Below are 14,221 nucleotides of genomic sequence, written 5' to 3' on the forward strand. Positions count from 1 at the left end.
ATACTTATTTTAGGTTTATTTAGCCCCAAACCACAGTATTTATAGAGATAAGGTATATTTAGAAGAGTACATGGACTGTGTGTGTGTATATATGTATGTGTGTATGTATATATATATATATATATATATATATATATATATATATATATATATATATATATATATATATATATAATGTGTGTGTTTGTGTTGTGTATATCTATCTATCTATCTATCTACATATATATATATATATATATATATATATATATATATATATACACACACACTGTGCTCATCTCATAATAGCACACGCAGTGGATGCTATTTTGACAATATTTATGGTTTATTTATTGTATGTATTTGTTTTCTATTTGTATGCCTGCCTGTGTGTGTTTTATAAACCTGTTTTAGAGTTAAGATGTTTTGCTGTGTTTTGTAGCAAGAAGCAACAACAACACAATCTAAAATTCTACTTGCTTTGAAATTCCCTTTGCGAGTCTCAAACAAAAGGCTCATTTACTCAACTATACATAATGAATCAATTCTTAATGATACAGGTGCACATCTGAACATAAAACCATTCATCCCAATTTATTCGTTAGCTGACTGTAAACACGGGGCACGGCCAGCAGGGGGCAGCATGACAGTGGTGCCGATGGTTCTCTACTTTTCCTATCTTGAGGACAGACCCCTCTGAATGTGTCCCTGAGATTAGGGAGTGGGTCATAGTAACAGGATGTGGCCTACAGATCCATTTCTTCCTTCCTGCCATTGCTAACAGTTTCTGGATTCTTTTTAACCCGTTAGCTGCTGAAGATGGCATTGTATTGTTAACATTCACTTAAAAAAAAATTATGTTCAGGAGCAAAATCTCGGAGTACCTTTGCTTTAACCATTCAGTGAAGCAGCTCAGTGTCATCCAGCAGATGTGCTGGATCAGTTTAATCCTGAAAAATGCACATCTGAAGGTACAAACTGCAAACTCAGATTGACATTACCCCATCAATGTCATTGCATCACTCACTACCATCTTAAACTAAAGCCACTCTCTCTTTGGGACAAATCAAATGTTTTTTTTACGTTCACCCCATCGTTGAAAATGCAAAAAATAACAGCATATTGGAGGTTTTTTCCTGATTCTCCAGTAAATATTATAAAACAAAATAATTCCATTGTAGCAGGTAACAAGAATTCTTAGCTGAATTATTATTCATGGTTGAAGGTGTGCAAAATGCAGACAAGATCCGTCATCATTATACTATTTAAACATCGATTGAGCTGTGCGATATATTTCACTAGAACACATTTTCCCCGAATCATCTGACGCAAGGTCATTTGCGTGTGCCTTGCATCAAAAAGCTCCACATATGCGTCATAACGGGACTTGCGTCAGTGAACGCAATTCTTGTCCGAACACTTGAAAGGTGGGACGGGGAAGAGAAGAGGCGGACTGATGTAGGCATTGTACGGGCGTGCCTACCCAGATACGGCCGATTCAAGTTCAAGGCATCGTTTAAGTACGTGTTTTTTAGCTGTATCAGGGGTCAGGGGCCTCGGGCATCCAGGGGGCCCTTCAAAGTCCTCAGCAGCATTATTGATCGGTCCGGGGGCGCCCCCATCCCGATCAATGCTGCTGAGCACTGTCAGTGCAGTCCTCCGTCCCCGGCGCCGCTCAGTAATCTGCTTACTGAGGAGATCTCGCGAGAGTTCCTGAACTCCTCAGTAAGGAGCTTACAGCACGCCGCGGAAGGAGGACTGCAGTGACAGGTAAGCGCTTGGGGGGGCCTCACAGGGGCGGCGGGCGGCTCACATTGGGGGCCTCACGGGGGAATGGAGGCCCCCTTAGCCCAGGGGCCTCCATTCCCTTAATCCGGCCCTGACCAGAACATGTGTTTGCAAGTAAGAGAAACTATAAAAATGCATTTTAAGTACAGTACACATCAGGAACATCCTGATTTATGTATTTCATGTAAAATAAAACATTAAAAAACATTTTTATTAATGATTATAGCATTAAGAGTTGTAAATTAATTTTTATATAAAAAAAAAACTAAAAATGTTTTTGTCATGTCTTCTGGTGGGACTCTAAATTGCACATATCATTTAATTTTATACAACATTGGAAAATATATATATTTTAAGCTATCGTCCCTTTAAGACCACCATTGGTTTGCAGCCACGATCACCCATATTATTGAGCTAGACGGTGTCTCATTATTATAATGCTGATAGATCTGCGGTTTTTCTAAGAGATCATTTCTGTAGCACTTTGGGGACGTGACGGAATGTGACCCAGGGTGGACGATCACAGGAGATAGGTAGCCAATGTGCCTACAACTTACCGGCTGGCGCCTAACTTTTTCAGAGTTCTCTGAATGTGCATCTTCTCCGACTTCTTAAAAAATCCTCTTGGCTCCTAAATTTGGGGGGGGGGGGGCAATGGAAGAATAGAGGGGATGTAACAATGACTGGTATACAAGGAAGGAGGGTATACAAGAATAGAGAGTATATAAGCATGGATAGTATATAAGAATGGAGCTACCAGGGCTCATAGAGATAATCATCAACATTATCATCAACATTTATTTATATAGTGCCAGCAGATGCCGTAGCGCTTTATAATAGGGCCCTTTGCATGACCAATGCAGAGGGTCAGGGGCCCCGGATCCCTCATCCCGCCTCCCTGCACCGGGGCCCACGGCCCTCTAGTTCCGCCTCTGAATAGAGGATATATAAGAAAGGAGCGAGAATTACACAATCACATCCCAAACACTAACCAATGTAAACCTCTCTGTGGTCCTATCCATTCTTTACTTGTATATCTGTCCTACCCCTCCCCCCCACTTATCAGTTGCTGTATTTTCTATGAATTTCCGGACTCCAATCAGAAGTGCATTTGCCCAATGTCAACATTTACTGTTACCCTAATATTATATCGGGTAGATCTTTTGCCCTGCTCTGTCTGTACAATTGTATACAGAGCAGAGGGCTGACTTGTGTCACGCCCAAGTCCATCAAAATAAGGGATTCAGCTTTTTAGTTAAATTAAAGAAAAAAGTATTGGTGGAAAATGCACAGATAAAACAATGCATCTAGTAAAAGTTACAGGAAGGTGCACGTCAACCGTTCACTTAAAAATCCCGTTTAATTCATGAAAATTTGTACAAGCGTGCACAGTAAACATAACAGCTAAAGATTTTCCTTTCCTGTATCCATGAATTAGTTCCCCCATTCCGGATATTTTCCGACCCTGATCACTATACATATTTAAAGGGCTGCTTTAAAAGACCTTTTATAGTGACATCAGCGAGCTGTGATTTTATTGTAATGAATGTATCACATGATATCATGGAGTTTTTCTTTTGAGTTGACCAATGCAGGTTCTGACTGACTGAAACCAACAGCAAGGAATGTCACAAAATGAATGTTATTATGTACAGGAAGTGACCTAAGGGACTGATTATTTATTGTCCTACATAACTTCCTGCTAACAATTGCACTGAAGCTCCGCGGTGTTTACTAGGAAACAAGTTCATATGTCCCAAGAGTGCAGGAAGGAAATATTTCCCCAGAGACTAACCCCAAGAATTATTCTGTGTATTTAAAACTTTTCGGTGATAGGATTTTGAATAAAAGAACTACAAAGAAAGCTTGTTAGGTGACACAAGATGAAATTTCATTCCTTTGTAATAGTGGGTTTTAAATCCATAAGTATATTTGTTCAATCAAACACGTGAAGCTTTCATATAAGTATTTTGTAAGTATTTTATAACAGTCTTGGATGTCTTTGTAATATATTTATATCATTTTTCAGAATTCACCAAACCTGCTCTTGCACCAAAGCCACAAGGTGTCGACGGATTCAGTCCTAAGTATTCTTCTCCACTGCTCTCAAGAGTTGGTTTCGTCCATCAAGCAAAATCTATGTCCAGGGGCCCCAAACCTCCCATTGCCCCCAAACCAGTGCTATCCCCGGCTACAGAAAGGAGGTGTATAGAGGATGAGAACAATTCCTTGAACAAGTGTTCAAATGGAGGAGTAGGTTGTCCTGTGGAAATCTACGATGCTGATCTTTATAGACCAGAGTGCGAAGAATCAGAGTCCTTAAACATGACTTACGAGGACTATATTGCGGTCCCGGAGTCCCAGTTGACGGACGAAGAAAGCACCGATTTTGAGTGTGAAAAAAGCTCATGTTCTGAGGGGACAGCAGACACCTGGAACCCAACATCTACAGAAGGAGACATCATCGATGACACAAGTTGCAGCCCTTCCCAGGTCGGGGAGGAAGATAGTGGACATCCAGACAGTGTGCCATCAAGAGATGTTGAATCTGGGGACTCCACAGAGGTCGAGGACAGTGACAACACCGATGCCCTCAGCTTAAGGTCTTCATCTACTGCTGAGGCAGATAGCTTGGTATCACATTCTGGCTCAATGCAATTCAAAAATGACCTTGGAGACATGGACGATTTTTTACCTATGGACAGCAATGAATGTAATCTAGAACCTGAAGATGGGGACACAGATTTAAAAAATATAGGGTGCAAAGAGGTTATTTTGACAGATATTAGTGTGGATAATCCTTCCGTTAACTATGAAACTACAAATGAAGAAAATACGAACAATGAGGTCTCTTTGGATGAGACTCCTTGCAACAACTGTTCATTACCGATCTGTGATGAGGTTGAAGGTTCTGCTCTAACGTCTGACCATGAACATTTATATACTGATTCCACCGAGGAATCTCTAGTCTCCGAAACCGCCCAATGCAAAGGGAATGCAGAGAGTAACCTGGACCTTGCTGAGGAAGTTCTAGATCATGAGATAGAAAGTATAGACCACCCCAGTGAACAGGGAGAAGAATCACATGACCTTGATGAGGAATTAGTCAAGGTTGTACCAGATCCTAGTATTAAAGAAGAAAGTGGACACGAAGATAAAGAAGATGACATGGTCAATGAAACAGATGAGGTAATAGAGGAAACATCACAGGGTGAACTTGAGATTGTAGGGGACAGCGAAGAGACAAGAGAAGGAGCAGGAGATGACAATACTGACGATAGCTGTCAAATTATTCCTTTTGAAAATGAGCTAAATGATGATACAAATGGGTTCTCAGAAGAACTATTGGATGGGGGGAATAGACCACATAATAATATCATTTTGGAGTCATTGACAGAGTCTGAGAATGAGCAGACAGATGATGTAGATGATTTTCCTGAGAAAGAACATGTCAACAAAGAAGAAGAATTAGGTGACACACCACAACCTTCTGAGGCCATCGACACAGCTGCAGATGGAGAAGGAAGTAACTTATGTGACGATGGCCCAGCTGTAGACACTCAGGGTGAATTATTTTCAGAGGATGAAGTTGACGTAGCCGAGGTGACTCCTGAAGATGAGGAAATCGAGGTCAAGGAGCTTACAACAGACACTGCAGAAAACATGGCATCGACTGAGATAATTGTAGAGACAGAGGAGGATGACAGCAACCCCTATGTGCTGGAGGACAGCGTACAGTCCAGAAGTAGGAGTATGATCAGTACAGAGGACACAACTTACAGCAAGCACGAGGAAGAAGCCATCAGACCTCATTGCATAATGGAAGGATGCAGCCACGAAGGGGACAACCATTTACTTTGCATTGATAGAAAAAACATTGTCACAAGAACAAGATCTTACTCAGGAAAAATACCGGGCAATGTTCCCGAGACTGTGCCTGAAGAAACGGGAGCAGAGATGGACTCTCAGCCTTTAAGTAATGAATTGTTGATGAATACCAAGTGCGAAAAGCTGGAGTCCAAACATGCAGAGTTTATACGGGCTCTCCCCAGGAAACCAAATCGATTTATTCTGTACCCTCGATCTTACTCAGTTGAAGGCAGGGAAAATGCAGCCTCTATGTACATTGAGTCTGATGTCAGCTTCTCTCCATATATCATTAGTTCCTCTGGTAGCTTTTCACAGAGAAACCACCATACACACAGTGGAATGTCCACACCTACCTCCTTAGTGGACATTCCACCACCATTCGAGCTTGCCAGTATTACAAAAAAGCCAATTACCAAAAGCTCCCCTTCACTCTTGATTGAGAACGATTCTTCTGATAAATGCTTCAAAAAGAAGAAGTCCTCATTCAAACGCTTCCTCACCTTGAAGTTTAATAAGAAGAAGGAAAACAAGGTCCACATTGATGTCAATGTGTCCTCCTCTAGGTCATCTTCAGAGTCGAGCTACCACGGTCCATTCAGGCTCATGGACTTGGACAGAAGAAGTGTTGATAATTCTCCTCAGCTTCACAATCGTTCCGGGATGCACTGCCATCCGGATTCTCCTACTGCGATGCTCTTCTACAAGGACATGAAGAGGAAGGGAACATCTAAAGCCTTTAGCAGGAGTGTGGCCAGGGTGGAGTCCTTTGAGGATCGTTCCAGACCACCGTTCATGCCTTTGCCTTTAACCAAACCCAGGTCGATTTCTTTTCCCAACGCTGACATCTCTGATTATGAGAATATCCCAGCGATGAATTCCGATTATGAAAACATACAAATCCCACCTAGGAGACCAGCCAGAGCTGGGACGTTTACCGAGTTTTTTGAAGATCCCAGCAGAGCCTTGTCTTCTGCTAACGAGAACGATGGATATGTTGACATGAGCAGTTTCAATACCTTTGAAATAAAGCAACAGACACCTGAGCAAGAGGCTGAAAGGTATTGTATTATATACTCCTATTGATATACGTGATAATATGACTATCCAACTGCATAAAAACTGCATGTAATGTGAAATCGCCTAAGAAAATACATGTGTGTTGATATGTGTATATCAATGGTATGACGTGTTGCTGCAGGGGTCCAAGTGAAATGTAGCAGTGTTGGTATGGAAAATGTAATGGGAATTTAAGTGACTGGAATTTGATAGTTTTAAAATGAAAGCAGTAGAAGTGGCTTTAAGGCATACCACCATACACCCCCACTATGAGCCTGGTTCATTAAGGAAAGGAATGCAAAAAAATGAGTAACTCTGCCTTGGCAATATCATGTTGCAATGCAAGGGGTGCAAATTAGTTTATTCATTTTATACATAAGAAAATACTGACTCTTTTTTCATGTAGGACACAAATAATTAATAATAGCTTTATTTGTACACTGACATTTGAAGTTGATCTACAACATGTCCTACCCCAAATATAAATCTGTCCCCACATTTTACAAAAATCACGATAAATCATCATCATCATTTATTTAGATAGCGCCACCGATTCCGCAGCGCTGTACAGAGAACTCACTCACATCAGTCCCTGCCCTATTGGAGCTTACAGTCTAAATTCCCCAACACACACACACACAGACGCAGACAGAGAGAGAGACTAGGGTAAATTTTGATAGCAGACAATTAATCTACCAGTATGTTTTTGGAGTGTGGGAGAAAACCGGAGCACCCGGAGGAAACCCACGCAAACACAGGGAGAACATACAAACTTCACACAGATAGGGCCATGGTTGGGAATTGAACTCACGACCCCAGTGCTGTGAGGCAGAAGTGCTAACCACTAAGCCACCGTGATAATGATAATATAATGGAACGATATCGGGCAAATGTGAAAGTGTACACGCACTCACGCCCAGCAGTGTAGGCAGATATCTGTAAAGTGAGTCAGGATCTTTTCAGCAGATGGTTATGAGAGATGAAGATCACAGATCTGAAGGTAAATCGTGTAGGTGTGTACACAGGATTATCATGATCATCGGAATGTTGGTGAAATCGTTACAGAAATCACATCTGCAGTGAGATTGCAGCGGTGTGTACCCAGCTTTACAAGTATGAGCAACTTTGTCAAAAGCTCCAGTTTTGTTTGTGTTTTCCATGATTCCCTGGGGCCCCACCTATATATCACATGATTTACACTGCAATTTACAAGTATGACAGTCCAGCTATCACATATAATAGCTTCTTGAGTTTCTGTGATGCGGGTGCGATGTCTTGCAGCAATTAGCAGGCGCTGGGAGTGTTAGTTGCCCATTGTCTGAGTTACTCAGCCAGTGATTACTTTAGAAACAGAATAATTGCTGTGCCTTATGGGCTGTGCTGCAGCAGGAGAAGCTTAAACAGCTGACTAAGCTGACTACAACTTTCCCATGGGGTTTCCAGGCCGCATGTTCATAGAGTGACTGGATAATATCACATACAGTGTCACCCATTGTCTGCTGCGTTAGCTGTGGTGCAATGATTATCCCTGCGTAACACTGATTGGATAATGGCTGGTGATGTCATAGAGGAGGTGGAGCCAGATAGGTGGCTCCCCTCAGGAAACTCTTATTATATCCATATCTGGCTATAGCAGAGTGAGTTAGAGGAAGACATTTGGGGGTATATATTTACTAAACTGCAGGTTTGAAAATGTGTAGATGTTGCCTATAGCAACCAATCAGATTCTAGTTGTCATTTATGTAGTACATTCTACAAAATGACAGCTAGAATCTGATTGGTTGCTATAGGCAACATCTCCACTTTTTCAAACACGCAGTTTAGTAAATATACACCTTGGATTGTTTTCAGCATTGATGTCGATAAGACCTCTCCAGTGTTTCTTGTGGATTTGCACCTGTTGTGGTGAAAGTGACAATACTGGGAGTGGATTTCAGGCATGATGAGAGTTGTAGTTCAACAAAACCTGAAAAAGTTGGTTCCCTCTTTGTCTGTCCGCAATTAACAAAGTGCACACCCATATTCCACTTTTGGGAACTGCTGACATAAAATGGGTAATGCACCCAAATGCAGCAATGTAAATGCAAAATTCTGTCATTCGCGTCATTTTACAGCGGGGGCGGGGCCAAATCCTGCGATTCCCGGAGAATCGCGTCATTTTGGCCCTAATTCTGCCCACTTTACTGGGAAGTGGGCAGATGCGGGAGATTGCCACACTCTCCCAGGAGTCCGTGAGACCCACCCAAAATGCGGGAGTCTCCCGGACATTCCTGGAGAGTTGGCAAGTATGATTTATATTCTTCCATTAATGATCCTTTATTGTCTTTTAATGACTTTCCTAGACACATTTATAATCCTAACCTTCCCGTGTAATCTGGTAACAGAGGTGTTAAAACGCGATCTACACAGCAATCACTGAGGGACCAACGTTGTCCTAGTTTTGTCTACTCTTTAAAAAATTGAACAAAACAGAACTCATTTGAGCTTTATTTTCCAAAACTCAGCGGTTTTCGTTACAAGCAGTTGGACAGGCGGCAACAATAACGGTAATGGCATAAAACCACTCCGAGGAACAACAGCTTGGGGCCTGTCATTCAGCCCAAACTACAACTCTTCCTTTTCATTTTAACTTCTTATTTAATAGCTGTTTAATGGCGTTGCCCGGTGATTGTGCTTCTCTCGCTTCCTCCATTATGATGCACTAAGCTGTTAAGATCAATAACAATAAAAATGCACAATGTTTATAAATATCACGCGGCCGCGCTCGCCGCCGTGGCTGTTTTCTGCGTTTTTGCAATCGATTATTTTGTCTGTATAATTAAACATAAACTTGTACATAATTGTTTTATGTGCCACAAAATAAATCTGACTGGAGCTTCGTATGAAGTGCATCTGATGCCAACCCTAAAACACTTCGGTTTTGTACCAGCGCCGCTCGATAGAACACCCAACACATGGCAAAGTGGACCCCCGTCTCCGCCCTCAGGAGCGATCGCCGAAAACTTTGAGGCCTCAGTGTGCGGAGAAGTGGAAAAATCAGTAGATGGTGCACAGTGAATGTCACGTTACAAAAATTGTCCTATAATTTGTGTCACGATTCGGCACCTCCCCCAGTTACCCTGTGTGATTGCATGCCTTCCCCAGATCCCTACCGATATCCGAATGTATGCCCCTAGAATCCTAACTACAGGGGGTTTTATAGGTGTAAAACCTGCTAGGGTCTGATAGGCAAACCGAGGGGGGGGGGGGTTCTAGTGCCTGGAAACCCCCCTCCAATCTGGGGCACTGTATAATTGAGGTGGCTGGACCCTGCTCCCGCTTCACACAGCTCTGCTTGAAAAGGGAGAGCTGCGTGCCCCTAACAGTAGTGCACACAGCATTACCCATGTATATTATGGGGCTAGGAAGAGTTGGAGAGCAGCCAAGCACTGTCTAAAATTATAGCCACGCCCCCATGTATGCTGGTCACGCCCACTGGTGGCGTGGTGTGGAAACCCCCCTCTACAAATCCTGCGTTTGCCCCTGGGTCTCTCCCTGGTTCTGCATAGCAGTCTGTGAGATAAATAACTAAACATATAACCACCAACCATACAGTCTTTTGCAACACAGTCCCTATTTCTGCCAGTCTCGGGGGGTGTGGCCCATCTGGTTGGGCGTGGTTACTGGAAACCAGGAAGTGGCTTGGTGAATTAGGGCCATGGTCAATTTTGTCCTGATTATCCATTTGGGAAGTATTTAAACAAGTCAGTGTTGATAGGAAAGGAGGCGTCTGGATCTCTGACAAGTCTAAGGATCCTCTTTCTAAGTAATGTATAAAATGATGTGTTTACTTAGTGAGCAGTGACAAACAACATAAAAATAGGAGTAATATGAATTATGTACCAATCCCGATATATCAAACATGGCTCAGGGGAATCCCTTTAAGTGTAATATTATTTCCCATCTCTCCCTATTTGCAACGCGATAATCTTATCGTGGCTGGAAAAAGATCCTGTGCTTTTCCTGTTCTAAAGTTTACGGATGTAAATACTTTTTCAAGTGCCGTAAATAAGAGATGAAAATAGGTCGCTTTTCATGTGTCTCTAGGTCTGATCTATTTTGGGTGTGTCGCGCTGTTTGTTTTCATTTTTTTTTCTCCAAATTAACTGCGTTTGCCATTTGGAAGAGCTGCGACCAGGGTTCATGTAAAGGGAACCTCGCTGGCAGGACAAAACAACACCTTCCGTTCTGCTGGATTCAAATACATAGCAAAGGGCGTTTATAGAAAAACATTTGTTATTCTTTAGAAAATATTTATTGTGTAGATTTAAATATTGCTACATAAAACAAGGCAGCAACAATATCTGGAAGACAAATAAGAATGTTACCACTTCCAGCGACAATCTTGATACTATGTATCACTCAGTGTTCCATTGGAATCTTGTGAAATGTCACCTTAGTTTAAGATGCCAAACCCCACTCATACTTATAAATACAGTGTTGGGGGGGTTGTTGCATTAAGTAACTTATATTATAGCAACATGGTTTCTGTCTGGTTTCTCTGGTAACAGAGGTCGCTGTTCAGCATTAGGGTGGTCTGGGCGGCCCCCATCCACTTTACATTCCATTCTGTGTTACCTTCTCTACAGCTGTTAGCTCTGATTCAAGTAGGAGCTGATTGAACCGGGTTAGGGAGATTGGTAATGATGTCCCCGGGGAGAGAGCGATAGGGAGCATTCATTGTCCCTGGTCCACTTGTTAACGTTTGACATGTAGTAACAGGATACATTTTTACCTGTACATCATTTATTATCTCCTTGCTCCACTCGTGACAGTGAAAAAGAGGACTTTTGCTCTCAAATTAGGGCAGACACAAGAAGATCTGTTCACTACACTCATTACTTTCTCCTGCATGCAATGAATTGTTCTTGTCTGAATCTGTTCAATGTGCTTCAGTCCCACTGAAATCTATATTAAAAAAACTTAAAAGAATATATCTATTTATCCAATTCCATCCAAACAGCTTGGACCAGGGACTTATTTTTTCCTGAGCCAAACTGTTTGGATGGTTTGGCTGCGATAAAATTCCTAATAGCCAGCCCCAGCAGTACACAGCCCATTAAACCAGGGAACCCAAGAACATGAGATCATGGTGGTAACCCCCAAAGCCTGGTCATCACAGAGCTGGAATGTGTATGGCAGTGATTTCTAACCTGTGACACTCCAGGTGTTGTGAAACTACAAGCCCCAGCATGCTTTGCCGGTAGATAGCTAGCTGATAGCTGGCAAAGCATGCTGGGGCTTGTAGTTTTACAACACCTGGAGTGTCACAGGTTAGCCATCACTGGTGTATGGGAAGACAGGCAAACTAAAAAAAACAGCATGCCCCCCAATTAAATGCATTGGGGCTCTTCCTAGGCCCCCTAGGCTCTAAGTACAAGGTAATGAATAGGATCGGGATCCATGGAGTGACAGGGTAACATATAATATAGTATAAATAAGTGGATAATAAGCACAATAATTTTAAAATAAATAATACAAAATCTTCGTTCTTCTTTCCTTCGTAGCCCAATAGAAAATTCAACTTTTTTTATAGTCCCATGAGAAAAAAAGTATAAAAAGAAATCATAACCGCTGACGATAAACTGTTCACTAAGATCCAAGGTGTTGACTGGCTGCAGGGGGCGACCTAGACTTTTAGTTTGGGGGAGGGGTGATTTAGCATAGCCACGTCCCTCCCTCACTGTGATTGGTTGGCTGTCAATTCTTACAAGTGTTTTTATCTGTGACCAGTTTATAGCCTCTGTGCCCTTACAATACTATCGGGTTGGCTACAATAACATGTGTGTGTATATGTGTGTGTATATATATATATATATCATCATCATCATCACCATTTATTTATATAGTGCCACTGATTCCGCAGCGCTGTACAGAGAACTCATTCACATCAGTCCCTGCCCCATTGGAGCTTACAGTCTAAATTCCCTAATATACACACACAGACAAATAGACAGAGAGACAGAGACTATGGGCAATTTTAATAGCAGCCAATTAACCTACTAGTATGTTTTTGGAGTGTGGGAGGAAACCGGAGCACCCGGAGGAAACCCACGCAAACACGGGGAGAACATACAAACTCCACACAGATAAGGCCATGTTTGGGAATTGAACTTATGACCCCAGCGCTGTGAGGCAGAAGTGCTAACCACTAAGCCACCGGGCTATATATATATATATATACATACATACACACATGTGTGTGTGTATATATATATATATATATATATATATATATATATATATATATATATATATATATATATATATATATATATATATATATATATATATATATATATATACATATTATACAAGAAACAAATACATATGTATCCAAAGTAGGTTTCACTTTTAGTCCAGCCAGTATCTATAACTGGTAATAAACCCGTCGGGTTTAAAAAGTGGAGATGTTGGCTATAGCAACCAATCAGATTCTAGCTGTCATTTATTTAGCACATTCTACAGCTAGCATCTGATTGGTTGCTATAGGCATCATCTCCATTTTTCAAACCAATGGGAAACTCACAGCTTGATACATTTACCCCAAGGTCTTGTTTGTGTTTCTCCTCCACACTAACCCATCCATTGCACCTTGTATCTTCCTCCATCTGATGAAAAGATTGGCATTGGGACAACATGGGAATATTTTTAGCTTTGTTTGGGGGCAGGCACGTAGTCCCTCTTTCTCTACATCCTAAATACAGACGCTGTTCTTCTTATTTTGTGTGAGCTTCGCGTTTGGAATTACTAAGGGTGAATATACAAAATAATACCTAAAATATACCTAAAGTATATTATTGTGATCAAATTCGGTGCTCATGTCATGTTAGTGTTTTAATACCCACCTAGAGTAATCCTGATGATTATATATGGACAGGGGCAGCTTAACTATCGTGGGTACACTCGGCGCGGTGTCTACACCTCCTGTAGTTTTAGGGGGCCTGGCAATTTAAGGTCACCCCGACCTCCAACGCCCCAACTCTCCCTGTATGATGTATGCCACATCACAATTGCAAATGCCAAGACCGTTCAATGTCCGCTTGTATCCTTTACCCAAATGTCAAAGCAGATCTCAAAGGGGCACAATCATCTGGTCCAAGATTCCTCAGCTCCAGTAATCTCCCAACAGGCCAGGTTCAAGGATTTCTCTGGGAACAGGTTGGATAAATACTCACCTGTGCACGGTTATAGAAATCCTCATGCGGTACTAGAGTATAGGAGTAGAGAATGCGTGACCTAGTCCGGGCAGCAGGTTAATCCATCGTTAGAGGGTCATACTAATTAACGGGAACGTTGGCTCGTCCAATCATGCACAAATTAACTTGCTTGGACGTTATTGTTTGTGTTAATGTAACATAATTGTTTATTGCAGTCTTTACAAGAGGAGATTTCTATATGTTCTGCACATTGTGACAGTCAACAATTCACTTGATCTTAATGGATCAATTAGTGTTAATGAATGGTGAGATGTACTTAAGAGACAGTG

The 14,221-nt window shown here is 41.7% G+C and overlaps 2 protein-coding genes across 3 annotated transcripts in view; both read left to right on the forward strand.

Moving 5' to 3' along the window:
• Positions 1 to 14,221, forward strand: part of LSM3 (LSM3 homolog, U6 small nuclear RNA and mRNA degradation associated) — a 491,439-nt gene that overhangs the window by 438,368 nt on the left and 38,850 nt on the right. The gene's annotated exons all lie outside the window — the stretch shown is intronic.
• The window catches only part of FGD5 (FYVE, RhoGEF and PH domain containing 5), a 91,323-nt gene that overhangs the window by 786 nt on the left and 76,316 nt on the right, over positions 1 to 14,221 (forward strand). For both annotated transcript variants that reach the window (XM_075183685.1, XM_075183684.1), the window contains exon 2: positions 3,797 to 6,695. In XM_075183685.1, the coding sequence (XP_075039786.1) occupies positions 3,797 to 6,695 (2,899 nt within the window). The remainder of the gene's footprint in view (positions 1 to 3,796; positions 6,696 to 14,221) is intronic.

This window comes from Mixophyes fleayi, chromosome 8 (genome assembly GCF_038048845.1).
Source record: "Mixophyes fleayi isolate aMixFle1 chromosome 8, aMixFle1.hap1, whole genome shotgun sequence".
Lineage (NCBI taxonomy): Eukaryota > Metazoa > Chordata > Amphibia > Anura > Limnodynastidae > Mixophyes > Mixophyes fleayi.